The 16527-nt window shown below is 32.9% G+C and overlaps 1 protein-coding gene across 1 annotated transcript; it reads left to right on the forward strand.

Moving 5' to 3' along the window:
- Positions 1-504: 504 nt before the first annotated feature.
- Positions 505-15473, forward strand: LOC127718704 (uncharacterized; the record flags this gene model as incomplete). The annotated part of the gene is made up of 2 exons (XM_052224759.1): positions 505-1243; positions 15190-15473. Coding segments are annotated over 2 exons (1023 nt in total), but the record flags the coding sequence as incomplete, so codon positions are not given.
- Positions 15474-16527: the final 1054 nt, after the last annotated feature.

The following is a 16527-nucleotide window of genomic DNA, read 5'->3' on the forward strand; positions in this document are numbered from 1 at the left end:
TGTCACACCTCATTGATTGTATGTATATGTACAAAATCACAAACATCTACTTCCACTGCTGCTACTACCTTTTCTATTTCAATGTTGCTGCTACCTCTTGTACTGTTACATCTACTTCCACTGCTGCTACTACCTCTACTATTGCATTGCTGCTGCTAAGTCTTATTCTGTTAAATCTACTTCCACTGCTGCTACTTTCTCTTCTACTGCAATGCTGCGATTTCTATTTTTACTGCTGCCACTTCTATCTCTACTGTCACCACTTCTACTTCCGCTACTGCTACTACCACTTGTACTGTCGCATCTACGTCAACTGTTGCTACTTCCTCTACTACTGTCACATCTACTTCCACTACTGCTACTATCCCCACTGTAACCAATTTTACTTCGACTGCTGCTACTACCTCTAATGCTGCTACTTCTACTTTGACTGCTCCTACTACCTCTACTGCTGCCACTTATATTCCCACTGCTGCTACTACCTCTACTGCTGCAACTGCTATTTCCACTGCTGCTACTACATTTACTGCTTCCACTGCTGCTCCTACATCTACTACTTCCATTGCTGATACTTCCTCTTCTGATTTCTCTGTTGCTACTAGCTATACTGCTGGCACTTCTACTTCAACTGCTGCTGTTGCTTCTTCTCCTGCAACATCTACTTCTACTATTGCTACTACCTTTACTACTGCCAATACTACTTCCACTTCTGCTATTACCTTTACTACTATCAATTCTTCTTCCTCTGCTGTAACTACCTCTGCTGCTGCCACTTTTACTTCCACTGCTTCTACTACCTCTACTTCTGTCACTGCTACATCTACATCTTCTACAGCCATGTTTACACCCCCACCCCACCCCTCCCCCAGTTCCCCGGGTGCTACTACCGATAATACTGCCGCTTCCACTGGGGCTACTTCCTCTACTGCCGCTACATCTATTTCCACTGCTGTTACTGCTCCTACTACTGCCAGTTCCTCTTCCACTGCTGCTACAACGTCTACTACTGCCACTTCTACTTCCACTGCTGCAACTACCTCTACTACAGCAACATCTACTTTAACTGCTGCTGCAACATCTATTGCTGCAACATCTACTTCCACTGTTGCATGTGTTGCTGCTGCTGCTAATTCTTCCCCTGCTTCTAATTCCTCTAATACTGCCAAATCTACTACCACTGCTTCTACTTCCTCTACTGCTACCACATCCTTTTCCACTGCTGCTCATACATTTTTGCTACTTCGTCTGCTACTAATATAACTTAACTACTACAACTGCTACTAATACTATTATACAAAGATTATCTTATTTACCTTTATAATATTTTATAAAGTTTTAGAATATCCTATAAATTTGTATCTTACTTTTGCATTTTAATCTCATAATATCAATAAACCGGAAACCGACACCTTCATGTGGTACAAATAAAGATGTTGTTATCTTTTCATGGTTTGGTTTTAATATCAAAATGAAATTGGAAATAGAAAGATAAAAAAGCTATCTGATATTTCTTAGATGTTCATGTCATTTTATTTATTGTTGACATCAATTCATATTGATTCTAAAACTACTGTTTTGCATTTATAATTCATGTATTAATAAGATTTGTGTCCATTTCAATAAGCATTCTTGCCTTTCGGTCAAGGTAAAAAATAATCAAATTCTATGATTTAACATAAAATGCTAGAAAAAGATGTGATGAGTTATTACAAAGAGTGGACAACATGGCGATTTCTTACACGCTGTTGACAACGTTTTGTTTAATTATTGTAATTTTGAACATGACGATGTATTCTGCAGCTTGGGAAATGAAACAACACATATTTTCCGTTGAAAAAAACAAAAAGATCATATCAAATAACAACACAAGTACTTATAAGATCTTTTATAACTATAGCGTTTTACAATGTGCAGTGGAATGCGTAAACGATGAAAATTGTCATGCAACAAGCCATGATAAATCCGTTTTTACTTGCCACCTTAGTTTAAATACATCTGAGCTTTCTTCTTATGCTCTAGAAACAAATCCAGGATGGAATGTTTTACACATAGTCGGCAAAAATAGTAAGTATTTTTTATCAATACCAGGAATCATAATTTGTTATGTTATAATGGTGTTACGACTTTAACCGAAAAGATAAAATTCGCCAGTTTATCATTTGTTTAACGTACATGAACTTTGTAAAATTTACTTTTGTTTGAGTCTTTGTTAGATTTATTTGTATGTTTGTTTGAATTTTTTAATCAGTTGTGTTATATGGATATAAGAAGACGTGGTATGAGTGCCAATGAGACAACTCTCCATCCAAGTCAAAATTTATAAAAGTAAACCATTATAGGTCAAAGTACGGTCTTCAACACGGAGCCTTGGCTCACACCGAACAATAAGCTATAAATGGCTCCAAAATTACTAGTGCAAAACCATTCAAACGGGAAAACCAACGAGAAACACTTATGAACCACATCAACAAACGACAACTACTGAACATCAGATTCCTGACTTAGGACAGGTGCAAACAAATGCAACGGGTTTAAACATTTTAATGGTACCAAACCTTCACCCTTTTTCTGAAACAAAAGTGTTACATCACAACATAGAAAAACACACTATAAAATATCAACTGAAATAGCTTAACTCAATCAAAGGACATATTAACACCAGTGAACATACACTGAACAAATAAATTTGACCTATGATACAATGAAAATACAAAATAAAAAACTAAGGGAAGAATAATTAAAGTAACATGTTATATCGGTATGAAATGTTAAACAATTTAAGAAAAACAATATGCTCGAACAAAAATATCAGCCATTTGCAATTACTATAAACACAGGTAAATGGAATATATGTCTGAGATGTATGTTTACACAGTTTTGACTGCTCAATCCCAATTATTGTCACATTAATCTATTATGTCTGTTTGGGCTTCTGACCCAATTTTTTCATTATAACGGATCGTCTATAAACAATGTCTTACAAGTGGGAAGTTAAGCTAGCTATACAACCATGTTTAACTCACCATTTTCCTCGGAAAATGCCTGTACCAAGTCAGGAGTATAAGAGTTGTTTTCCATTCGTTCCGTTGGTTGATAAAGTCTAATTGAATTTGACAGTTTGTATGAACTTTGCCCTTTTTAATATATCTTGGAGTTCGGTATTTTTGTTATACATTTTTTTTTATCAATAATTGCATAATATTTTAACCTTAAGGATATTCCCTACTCACGCTTTTTTAAATACTGTTATTAGTTGATAGTATATATATATGTAACGGAACTGAAAAAGCAGAAAAATATGCAAGGTCCGTGATCTTGTTTTTGAGATATAAGCCATTACAATATTGGCGTGAAATGATTCTTTCTAGATCTTTCATACATTAAACATTGGTTCCCTTTTTCTTTCAAAAAGTATGGAAAAATAACAAGAATTTTGGATTTTTAAATAAAATGTTATAAAATTATAAAAAGAAAACTAAGGGGTTAGCAGGGAAAATCAGAGGATTTCGAAAATCTGACAGAAAGTCAAAAAACAAGCTTAATATAAGGGAACATCTCAATACCTTTTTACTTGCATTGTAATAAAAATAATATTTAGAAAAATCGTAAATTATTCAACTCGTGACGAAACAACATAGATAATTTACTTATGCGCAACACACATTCGTGAATTAGTGTGTTGTTCAGTAACTCGTTGAATATTGTTCTATGTTTCAATTCTTTGATTAGTTATTCTATGATAATGTAAATCGTTAGTACAAGAAATTTGATTCGACGTCATCATATAGTTTTTAAGTTAAAAACATAAAAGTCGATTTGGTAAATTGCACTACGAGATCGCGTTTCCATTTGTCTAAAGATTCACTTAACAGTTTTACATTTTACCAATTGTATTCAAAAATCATAAAAGATACCAGGCTTATACTTTATTAGCCATACACTCTTTACATAAGACATATCAGTAGCGCTCGAACCAAAACAGTTTTATCAAACAAGGAATAAACCTTTACGCCGGATATCTCAATTTGTGACAGTAAAATTAGCTAACGACGTCGAGTAAAAAAAGTATGAAATACGCTTTATATTGTCCTGCTATACAACAATAAAGAAAACGTAAGAGTATCTCGAATATCTATGCATCAGCATTGATACAATATATTTAGCATAAAGTGTGTTTGTAAAAATCAAATAGAACATTGTAGAAGCCAGTAAGAGTATATCAACTGAAAAGTATGAATTCTAACATACAATGTATACTTACACTTGGGACTTAAGTCATCTTAAATTGATTATTTTGACTTTTATAAAACTATATTTTATTTAGCTGAAAAACAACAATCAAGGACATATGACATGACATCCATATTTCCCTTGAGGTGATATAAACATCGGATGTCTTTATTCTTTTCATAAGTCGCTCTATGTAAACTAACTATTTTTTGATGAGCAGACTTTCATCTATTCAGTCGACCAAAAGTATAGAATACAAATCGATATGAGCCAACCAGTTTAACATTTGTTAAAGACACGACTCTCAAAGACACATCTTTTTCCTGCTAATTGATACGTTTCAATCATAATTTCATAAAGCCAAACAAATGTTATCTAGATCGTATTGCATAAATCAGACAAAGTTAACTTTCAAACCAAGGAAAATATAGATAGACTATTGTACCATCCAAGATTGGTACATATAAATATAGTGTTAATGATATACTAGTTTGTTCAATCGTCATAAACTTTATACATCTAAATATGATTAATTTGATTGTGGATCGGCTTATATGCAAATAGATTCAAAATTATTATTTCCATTTCAGACATCAAAGAGTTAATGAAACCGATAGGAGGTAACATAATTAGTAATCTATCCTCGATATTCCAGCAATGACATCTATAATTATATTTTGTTTATGTTACCTGATTTCTCTGTGCTGATGTAGTTTTGGGATGAAATAGCAAAAAGCACACAATGATGTTTAAATCTAATTTTTACAAACTTAAAAATAGAAATTCAATATTCAGAAGCTTGCTGGCACTCGTTTTATTCCAAATATTTCATGTATATATATAATACTAATTCAAAAAACAATTTTAAAAGAGGTTATTATATATAACTTTACTGTAGCGTAACGTAGGAATCGGTTGATTTGATTGATTTTTGGTGTTTTAACGCCACTTTTAAGCACCGCTTTTAGGCTATTTCGTGGCGGCTAGTTTTTATTGGTGGAGGAAGCCGGAGAAAATCACCGACCTTCGATAGGAAAACTGACAATCCTAGTCAATTAAGATTGGAGTCGAGTGCACCCGCACGAGCGGGGTTCGAACTCACAACCTCAGTGTTGACTGGCTAGTGATTACAGTAGTAACTACTTAGACCACTCAACCACCGAGGCCCCCACGTAGGAATCGGGAACGAAGTCTTTGAAATGAAATATTCGATGCAATTGTAAAAGGAAAACTTTTTCCCTCAGAAAAAACAACTAATAAGAAAATTAAACTTTCAAACAATGCACTATAATCATTATTAAGGGAATGTGTCTTCATAAATTATATATTAAATTGCATAGCACTTTGTAACATCCCCATATACCCAAACACATGATCCACTGCTATATAATTACGTCATCATAAATATACCAAATCATGCAAAATATTTGAAGAGTAGCAAACGTAAATATTATTACAGTATGGCTGAGGAAGGCTTATCATGTGGTATTTGGCAGTGAATAGTATATTTGCCAATAACCAATTTGATTTCTTTATTGTACACTTTTATTCCTCTTTGGAAATTATAGACGTGTTCACATATGGACAAATTGAGTTGCTATCCATTCAAACTATATTAAGTTGAAAGTGATATAAAGGCGTTAAAACTGATTTTAATTGAAAACCAATTCCTATTAATTTTAAAGCTTTATAGCTTAGGAAAAGATTATATGTAATCAAATATTTGAAGAAAAAACGGATAAAAAATATATGTCCCTCCATAAGGAAGAAACTCGTACAAATGGATCTCTAGTTACAGAGTCAATTATGGTATTGTAAAATGGACATTTACATAGATAAACAACTAATTGTAATCGTTAATTAAATAAAAACAAACAAAAAATTACATATTGTGTTCATGCGTTGACAACGACACTTTAAACACATATACCTTTATCCCGCGACATTCATTACAGATAAGATAAACACTGCAAACCATGAAATATTTAAAAAATTTAACAAAAATCTTTCACAATGTCCATTAAAGCTCTTAGTGCGATTTCCTTATCTTGGAAAAACTAAACTACAGTATACATGGTATATGGAAATATAGTGTTTATGATTGCTTTTAGTTCTGTAAAAAATCTTATCGGCCAGGAAGAATACTTTTCAAGAAATACAGATTTTTTTTAAAGTAACAAACATTTCTGCTTACATATTGTACATGTAAAGTTATTGCCTGTTTGAAGGGTGAATGAATTAAATGAATGTTTTAATTTTGCATAGCTGACTGCTATCTCGACGAAAGCTGGAACTATGATGGATATGTTAACTATACTCACAGTGGAAGAACCTGCCAAATGTGGAATCTCCAATCACCACACTCACATCTATTTACTTCGGAAAAGATTTCGGACTTCAATTCAAACTTCTGTCGAGATCCTGACCATCAATCAACTCCATGGTGTTATACGACTGATCAAAATTTTCGTTGGGAATTTTGTGCAGTCACAAAATGTAATTTTATAAGATAAGTGAATGTTTTACATAATATATTCCTATTCTGTGATGATAAAAGTGTTTACACAATCACGAATTGGTTGACCGATAAGATGCGTCGGTGTCTCAACTCACCAGTGATATGTTTTTTCTGGTCTTGGAACTTTATATATCAGTATAGTCTTCTAATCTGTAATTTAACCAATCGTTCCTATCCCCAATCATGTCCTATCCCCGATTGTAATATGTTAACTGGATTGACATGCAGACTATGCATGCATAGCAGGAGAAGCTGACCTTGTTGACGCACCCGTTTTCGCGCGTTTCTGAGTTCATTCGATTCCTCCAGTTTTTGTTTGTTATCTTGATTCGTCCATCATTAATTTATAGCTATTTACGAGATTTGAACATCGGTAAACTATTTTAGCTTAAATCTAAACTGCAGCCGTTCTATTTGAGCAGTCAAAATGTGTAGGCTGTTTAATATTAAATGATATACAGTAACTGACCGTATAGTACTATAAGCCTTGCCTACAACTTAAAAATTGGTAATGAACTGTATAAACTTTCGTGATACACGGATTCTTCACGAATCGGAAATATTCTCGGCAGAGTTCATGTTTTATCAGTGTTTTAGCATTATCCGTATTTTGTTATCACCAAATATCTATCATCGAATTTTAAAAAGGAGAAAAACGCCGAGTGTCACACGTTGAAGAGGGATATCTAGCTCTTCCAGAACACATGTATTTACTTGATGTTTTGATGGACTTAATTGTTCGGGTCTTTGAAGTGTGTTGGAAATTGTTGTTTGTCTTTGTTGTTTCCTTTTGGCCATGGTTTTAATAGTCTTCTAGAAATTTCCCCTTCCAACAGATTATTGAAAACCAATACTTCCCTTGACAGTACTTTTGTACTAAAAAAGACAAATATAAACTTATAGAGAACGCACATGTTTTGTGCAAAGAGGAAAATTCGTATTTACCAAAAATGAGTATTCCTTTATCAAGTAGTTATGCACAAGTATAAGTCTTGCCTGTCAAATATTGTCCTTACTCTCATTTTATCATACTCTTAGTGTCAAAATGCTTTAATGGTTCTGTTGGTCGGTTACCTGGCATTACTGTTCAACAAATCAACATTGCTTGTGACATAAACCATGCAGGAAATATCATAATTTCAAGTTTATTTAAGCGGTCGATTCCAATCTTTCAAACAAGGATTCCAAGTTTTTCTGCCTTAGGTCGGTTGTTCTCTCCGAGGGTTCCGGCTTCCTCCACCAATACAAACTGGCTGCCACACTGTAGCCAAAAGTGATGAAAGAGGCGTTACCCACAAGCAACAAATCAATCTTGATGACTATTTATTCTGTATTTCAGGCGATGCGTGTCAACAGGTTGGGAACATACCCAATGGATTGACTGTTAAATATAATATGGCATATGGATTATTAGGAGCATTATATAGCTGTAAATCTTTAACTACAGATGAGTCGACAGGTCATTGCCCAAGCAGCGTTTGTCAATCAAACAAATCCTGGTCGGATTTCAGTATGTCATGTGGTGGTATGCTTTTTTTGTACATTTTCTTTAGATATTTTACTATTTTGCATTAATTTTCATATCTGTGAAATGCTAGGTAAATTTGATAAGAGACTGTTTTTCTTAATATGTTTGCAATGTTTAAAACAAAGTCAAAATAAAGAAAAGTATTAATGTACAACGATGCTGAACAAACGGGGACATACATGTTTGAAAATTTTTGTTCATTAAGAGCCTCAATGTCAAAAAAGAAAAACATGAATATGAAATAAGGAGTATGGGTAAGATATGATTACAAATGAGACAGCTGTCAACCATAGACCAAATGACGTAGATGTTAGCAACTCTAGGTCACCAAACGGACTTCAACGATGAGAAAAAACCCATACCGCATACCGCATAGAAAACCATAAAAGCTCCCGACATGGCTTAAGGTAAAGTAATTCAAGCAAGAAAAACAGCGGTCTGATTTATGTACAAAATAACAAACGAAAAAGAAATATAATAAACAGCAACAAACGACAACCACCGAACTATATGCTCCTGGCTTGGGACAGGCACATTCAGAATGTGGCGGGGTTAAACATGTTTGAAGGAGTCAAAATCCTCCCCTTACCTAAGACTGTGCTGAAATTGTGCCATATAAGAACTTTAAAAATCAGTTGAAAAAGACTTGAAAAGGACTTGACTCATCAAATTGATACGAAGCACAAACACAACTTATAAAAACACGAAAGAGACATATCACCGGTCTAAGAGTATTCGCAGTTACTATAATCAGTTGATGAAGATAACGTACATGTCATTGCATATAATTCAATTACATGATATATATAACTTTAACAGATGATTAATGTAACGCATATGTCAATGCATATAATTCAATTACATTATACACCTAACTTCAACAGTTGTTTAATGTTAATGTCATTGTATATATTTCAATAACATGATACATATAACTTTAACAGTTGATTAATGTAACGCATATGTCAATGCATATAATTCAATTACATTATACACCTAACTTCAACAGTTGGTGAAGGTAACGCACATGTCATTGTATATATTCCAATAACATGATACATATAACTTTAACAGTTGATGAAGGTAATGCACATGTCATTGCATATAATTTAATTATATGATACATATAACTTTAACAGTTGTTGAAGGAAACTCACATGTCATTGCATATAATCCAATTACATGATACAATTAACTTTAACAGTCGATGAAGGTAACACACATGTCAGTGCAAATAATTCAATTACATGATACCTATAGCATTAACAGTTGATGAAGGTTACGCATATGTCATTGCATATATTTCAATAACATAATACATATAACTTTAACAGTTGATGAAGGTAATACATGTGTCATTGCATATACTTTAATTTCATGATACATTAAACTTTAACAGTTGATGAAGGTAACGCACATGTCATTGCATATAATTCAATTACATGATACATATAACTTTATTAGTTACTGAAGGTAATGCACATGTCATTGCATATAATTCAATTATATAATACATATAACTTTAAAAGTTAATGAAAGGTAACACACATGTCAGTGCATATAATTCAATTATATGATGCATATAACTTTAATAGTCGATGAAGGTAACGCACATGTCAGTGCATATTATTCAATTACATGATACCTATAACTTTAACAGTTGATGAAGGTAACGCATATGTCAGTGCATATAATTATTACATTATACATATAACTTCAACAGTTGATTAAGGTAACGCACATGTCATTGGATATATTTCAATAACATGATACATATAACTTTAACAGTTGATGAAGGTAATGCACATGTCATTGCATATAATTTAATTATATGATAGTATAACTTTAACAGTTGATGAAGATAACGCACATGGCATTGCATATAATTCAATTACATGATACATATAACTTTAACAGTTGATGAAGGTAACGCACATGACAGTGCATATAATTCAATAACATTATACATATTACTTCAACAGTTGATGAAGGTAACGCACATGTCATTGCATATATTTCAATAACATGATTGATACATATAACTTTTTTAGTTTATGAAGGTAATGCACATGTCATTGCATATAATTCAATTATATGCTACATATAACTTTAACAGGTGATGAAGATAACGCACATGTCATTGCATATAATTCAATTACATGATACATATAACTTTTACAGTTGATGACGGTAACGCTTATGTCATTGCATATAATTCATCTACGTATATATTGTTACTTATATTTTCGTTAGCAGTTATTGCGCAAACATGCATTCATACATGTACTTATTAATTTTAATTTAAGTACTAAGAAATTACAGGTACTGATGTATACAACAAAAGAACTATGTACAGGAACAAAAACATATTATGCATTAAATGATTGTCTTTTATAGTAGATGATTGCTACAACATTAGTTCTACCTATAGAGGTAAAGTCAGCTGCAGTGCTCTCGGGACCGCCTGTAAGCGTTGGGATACTATCAAAACACAAGACCTTCCGTCAGATCCAGCTGATCACGTGACTAATTACTGCAGAGATCCTAAAGGTGTAGGGAGGCCTTACTGTTATAAAGGAACAGGCGATGGCGAGTGGGAGTATTGCCATGTGACCAAATGTTAACTGTGCCCCTCGTATCAAACTGGTTTAAAGAATACATAGTCAAATGGTGGCGTGTGGATAACGCAAATTATGTCATATGATGAATATTTAGCGAAAACCTTCTTTATTTCGAAATATGTTGCCTCTTTTATTTTTTAAGAAGATTATATTGAAAATCATCACCAAATATATGAGAATGTGGATGGGGTGGTCCTTTATGTCTGTATTCCTTCATTTTTATGCCATTTTTCTCTATTCTGTATACTTTTTACACATTATTCTCTATTTTGTATATTTTAGCACCTCATTATTCACTGTTCTTTATTTTTTTATCCATTTTTCTCTATTCTTTATATTTTTTGTCCATCATTCTCTATTCTGTAAACCCTCATCCACAACCTCATATATGATAAAATATTGAATGACCCCTCATTATATCTTTGTACTGATCATTCCTTAATGATCAGTTTCGAATTCTTAATGGCTGAACATAGATGTTTTGTAATGTATAGACATACTATTTGACTTGAAGTTGTTTCCAACGAATATATAAAAAAAATGTTTATAAACACTTTAATACACAGTTAAGCATTGTTAATGTAGGAAACTGCACATTACGTATGGTTGATGTTGTTTTTTTATTCGTTTTTAATAAAATATTTTTTGTCAGACTGTTTTAATTAACTGTCAAATTTTGGTTTACAGTGCCATATTTATAAAACTCTAAGAAGCGATTTTGTAACCCGACTATTTAAAATTTTGTACCAATATGTTTTCATGAAACATGGCAAACTAGAGTGTTTGAAACATACCAAATGTATTACACTTACTGTTGTTGCAATGTTCAAGGATTCCTTTCTCATTTGAACACACTTTTTTCTGCAAAATTTTCTAAAATCAGCATTAATTTTGTTTTATAGTTTAACCTTTACAGCAATTTTGCACACATATAGATGATGTGCACCTTCCTTTTTGAGGGCTGTTTTAATTGTTTCTAATTTTGTACATTGTATAATACGAAGACAGCTAAAAGGAATCATCAAAAGTATTTGACAGTACATCAGACAACATTAACCACTAACACTCGACTTTCCAGAAAAAAAACATCCGAAAAAATAAAGACAATTAACAACAAACAACACCTGGTCCAGATAACCTGACAGATATACCGACACACAATGAGGTGGAATTTAGCCACTTGTACTTGCAAACCAAATGTTAGACTGGTACTCTTGTTTATATATGTTTGTATTAAACATATTTTATATATCAAGGTACTTTAACATAGCAGGAACCCAGTCTAACAAACTTTCCATTTGATATAAAATACGAGATGTTGCAGGATTTTCAATTAAACATTTATTAACCAAAGACCAAAAAGACGAGGATTTGGACAACGGTCTTTAACAATGAGAAAACCCTATACCGTATAGTAAGCTATAAAAGGTATCGGCATGAGTTTAGTCTTTCTAGACCATTTGTTGTTAAACTAAAACAAACAACTGAAAAATCTGCACAGTGCTAAACACAGATGAAGTAAAAAATCGGCACATAAAGTAGGGTCAAAATGGGATCGCTATTACAGGAGCTCGATAAGGCAGCCACATCATTTGGTTGAATATGGTCGCTCATAAAAACAAGAAAAATTGAAACAACATGCATCAAAGGTTTCATGAAACCTCATCATACAATTTTATTAAAATTGACAGTATTTGTGAGAGGTAACATTGTAAGACCATCAGAAGAAAGAGCCACTTTAACTGAATTATTGAGTTCATGTATATCCTCCCTGTAGCCCTTGCTGTTGAAAGATGCAAGACATTTTCCGTGTTTAAACGTACATATTTTTATCATGTTTTCTATCAACGATTAGACAATAAAAGATAGGGAATGCCGTCTTATATTGATATTTTGCTAGAAAACGTTATTTTTACAGAGAAGATGAAATACCGACTGTAAAATTTTAAGCATTTATTGTAAAGGTCTGTTGAATATGTTACCCTGTGAAAGAAACTATGTGGATTTAAGGTGAAGTGCATTAAGTCCAGCTTCATTTGAACTTAAATGTTAAATGTACATGTCATAAGTTGCGGCAAGAAGAAATTCGCTGTCCGTCCAAAAAAAGGAAAGTTAGTGATGGAAAAGTTGAAATCGTCGTTTTTTCGTATATTTTGTATCGAGTATATGCCAATACAATGATGTCAAAAAAATAGACATTATTGAAAAATAGTTTTTTTCAGCTGAAGTTCTTCTCCATAAATGTATTTTGCATGTTTAGTAAATCAATGATTCTCATCAGTAAACATATAATCATGGCATCTGTTAGTATTGTTACAAATGTAATTTAAATACATTAACATGATTAAGGGACTTTCCGTTTTGAATTTTCCTTGGAGTTCGGTATTTTTGTTTGTTTTATTTTTTAATTAGTTAGCTTTCTGTAGTTTTGTCACGAAAGAAGATTCAAACAAATAAAGGAAAAGATTTACAATTAGAGGTCAGCAGTTTGTACCCACATGAATTCCAATAATTTGACGATATGAAGTTTTGTCATAACGAACGTGATAGTGTTAAGCAAGACAATTAAACCCCCAATCATGTCAAAGCATGGAGCTAACAAGAATAAAGATATTAGATTTTTAAATCATCTAAAGAGAAATATAGATGTCATGTCCTTTGTCGTTGTTCGTTGTTTTTCAACTAAATAAAATATAGTTTTATAAAAGAAAAAAATAATCAATTTAAAATCAATTAAGTCCCAAGTGAAAATATACATTGCATGTAAGAATTCATACTTTTCAGTTGATATACTCTTACTGGCTTGTACATTGTTCTATTTGATTTTTACAAACATACTTTATGCTAAATATATTGTATCAAGGCTGATGCATAGATATTCGAGATATTCTTACATTTTCTTTATTGTTGTAAAGCAGGAAAATATAAAGTGTATTTCATACTTTTTTACTCGACGTCGTAAGCTAATTTTGCGGTCACAAATTGAGATATCTGGAGTAAAGATTTATTCCTTGTTTTATAAAACTGTTTTGATTAGAGCGCCACTTATATGTCTTATGCTCGGTCTTGTGTAAAGAGTGTATGGCATAATAAAGCCTAATAAAGTATAAGCCTGGTATCTTTTATGATTTTTAAATACAATTGCTAAAATGTAACACTGTTAAGTGAATCTTCAGATAAACGGAAACGCGATCTCATAGAGCAATTTAACTAATCAACTTTTATTTTTTTTGACTTAAAAACTATATAATGACGTCGAATTAAATCTCTTTTACTAACGAATTGCATTATCGTAGAATAACTTATCAAAGAATTGAAACATAGAACAATATTCAACGAGTGACGGAACAACACACTAATTCACGAACGCGTGTTGCGTATAAGTCAATTATCTATGTTGTTTCGTCACGAATTGAATATTTTACGACTTTTCTAAATATTATTTTTATTACAATGCAAGTAAATACATAATCTTGTTATTTTTCCCTAGTTTTTGAAAGAAAAAGGGAGCCAATGTTAAGTGTGTGAAAAACCTAGAAAGAATCATTTCACGCCAAAATTGTAATGGCTTATATCTCAAAAACAATTACACGGACCTTACAATTGTTTCTGCTTTCATAGTTCCGTTTAGTGACTTGTTTCATGACAAATTAACGGAAAATATGTGTTGTTTCATTTTCCAAGCTGCAGAATACATCGGCATGTTCAAAATTACAATTAGTGAACAAAAAGAGGTTAATGGAGTGAAATATTCCATCACATCTTTTTCCAGCATTTTATGTAAACTCATAGGACTTAATTATTTATTACCGAAAGGTAAAGATGTTTATTGAAATGGAAAAAAAATCTTATTAATACATGAATTATAAATGCAAAACAGTAGTTTTAGAATTAATAGGAATTGATGTCAACAATAAATGAAATGACATGAACATCTAAGAAATATCAGATAGCTTTTTTATCTTTCTATTTCCAATTTCATTTTGATATTAAAACCAAACCATGAAAAGATATCAACATCCTTATTTGTTCCACTTGAAGGTGTCGGTTTACGGTTTATTGATATCACCAGATTAAAATGCAAAAGTAAAATAGAAATTTATAGGATATTCTAAATTTTTATAAAATATTATAAACTTAAGGTCAATAAAAAAAGTATGATTTCAATAAAATCTTTGTATAATAGTATTAGTAGCAGTGTAGTAGTTAAGTTATATTAGTAGCAGCAAACGAAGAAGAACTGGTAGCAGAAAATGTATGAGCAGCAGTCGAAAAGGATGTGGTAGCAATAGAGTTAGTAGAAGCAGTGGTAGTAGATTTGTCAGTATTAGAGGAATTAGAAGCAGTGGAAGAACTAGCGGCAGCAGCAACAGTGGAAGTAGATGTTGCAGTTGTAGATGTTGTAGCAGCAGTTAAAGTAGATGTTGCAGTAGTAGAGGTAGTTGCAGCAGTGGAAGTAGGAATGACAGTAGTAGATGTTGTAGCAGCAGTGGAAGAGGAACTGGCAGTAGTAGGTGCAGTAGCAGCAGTGGAAATAGATGTGGCGGCTGTAGAGGAAGTGGTCAAATGGAAGTAGAAGCGGCAGTAGTAGCGGTAGTAGCAGCAGGAGGAGTAAACGTGACTGTAGAAGATGTAGAAGCAGCTATGACAGAAGAAGAGGTAGTTACAACAGAAGAAGAAGAATTGGCAGTAGTAAAGGTAATAGCAGGAGTGGAAGTAGAATTGGCAGTAGTAAAGGTCGTAGCAATAGTAGAAGTAGATGTTGCAGGAGAAGAGGCAGTAGCAGCAGTGGAGGTAGAAGTAGCAACAGTAGAGCCAGTAGCAACAGAGAAATCAGAACATGCAGAAGAGGTAGTAGCAGCAACGGAAGTAGTAGAGGTAGGAGAAGCAGTTGAAGCAGTAAATGTAGTAGCAGCAGTGAAAATAGAAGATGCAGCAGTAGAGATAGTAGCAGCAGTGGAAATAGAAGTTGTAGCAGTAGAGGTAGTAGCAGCAGTGGAAATATAAGTGGCAGCAGAAGAGGTAGTAGAAACAGTCGAACATGTCGAAGTAGAAGTAGCAGCAGTAGAAGTACAATTGGCAACAGTGGGGATAGTAGCAGTAGTGGAAGTAGATGTGGCAGTAGTAGAGGAAGTAGCAACAGTTGACGTAGATGCGACAGTACAAGTGAGAGTAGCAGTAGCGGAAGTAGAAGTGGTGACAATAGAGGTAGAAGTGGCAGCAGAAGAAATAGAAGTAACATCGTTGCAGTAGAAGAGAAAGTAGCACCAGTAGAAGTAGATTTTACAGAATAAGACGTAGCAGCAGCAATGCAATAGTAGAGGTAGAAGCAACAGTGGAAGTAGATGTAACAGTACAAAAGTAAGCAGCAGCATTGCAATTGAAGAGGTAGTAGCAGCAGTGGAAGTTGATGTTGCAGTACAAAGGATTTGCAGCAGTGGAATTATAATGTTGTTTTGTGCATACACATACAATCGATGAGGCGTGACAATTGGATTTAAAAATAATGATAGATTAAAAAATATAGAACTTTATGGCTAAATTAAACCGTGACATATTATGCAAAACACATATTACATATAAAATATACAGTACATTAATTACAACTATGCACATGGTACAAACAACAT

This window comes from Mytilus californianus, unplaced genomic scaffold, assembly GCF_021869535.1.
Source record: "Mytilus californianus isolate M0D057914Y unplaced genomic scaffold, xbMytCali1.0.p SCAF_10, whole genome shotgun sequence".
Taxonomy (NCBI): domain Eukaryota; kingdom Metazoa; phylum Mollusca; class Bivalvia; order Mytilida; family Mytilidae; genus Mytilus; species Mytilus californianus.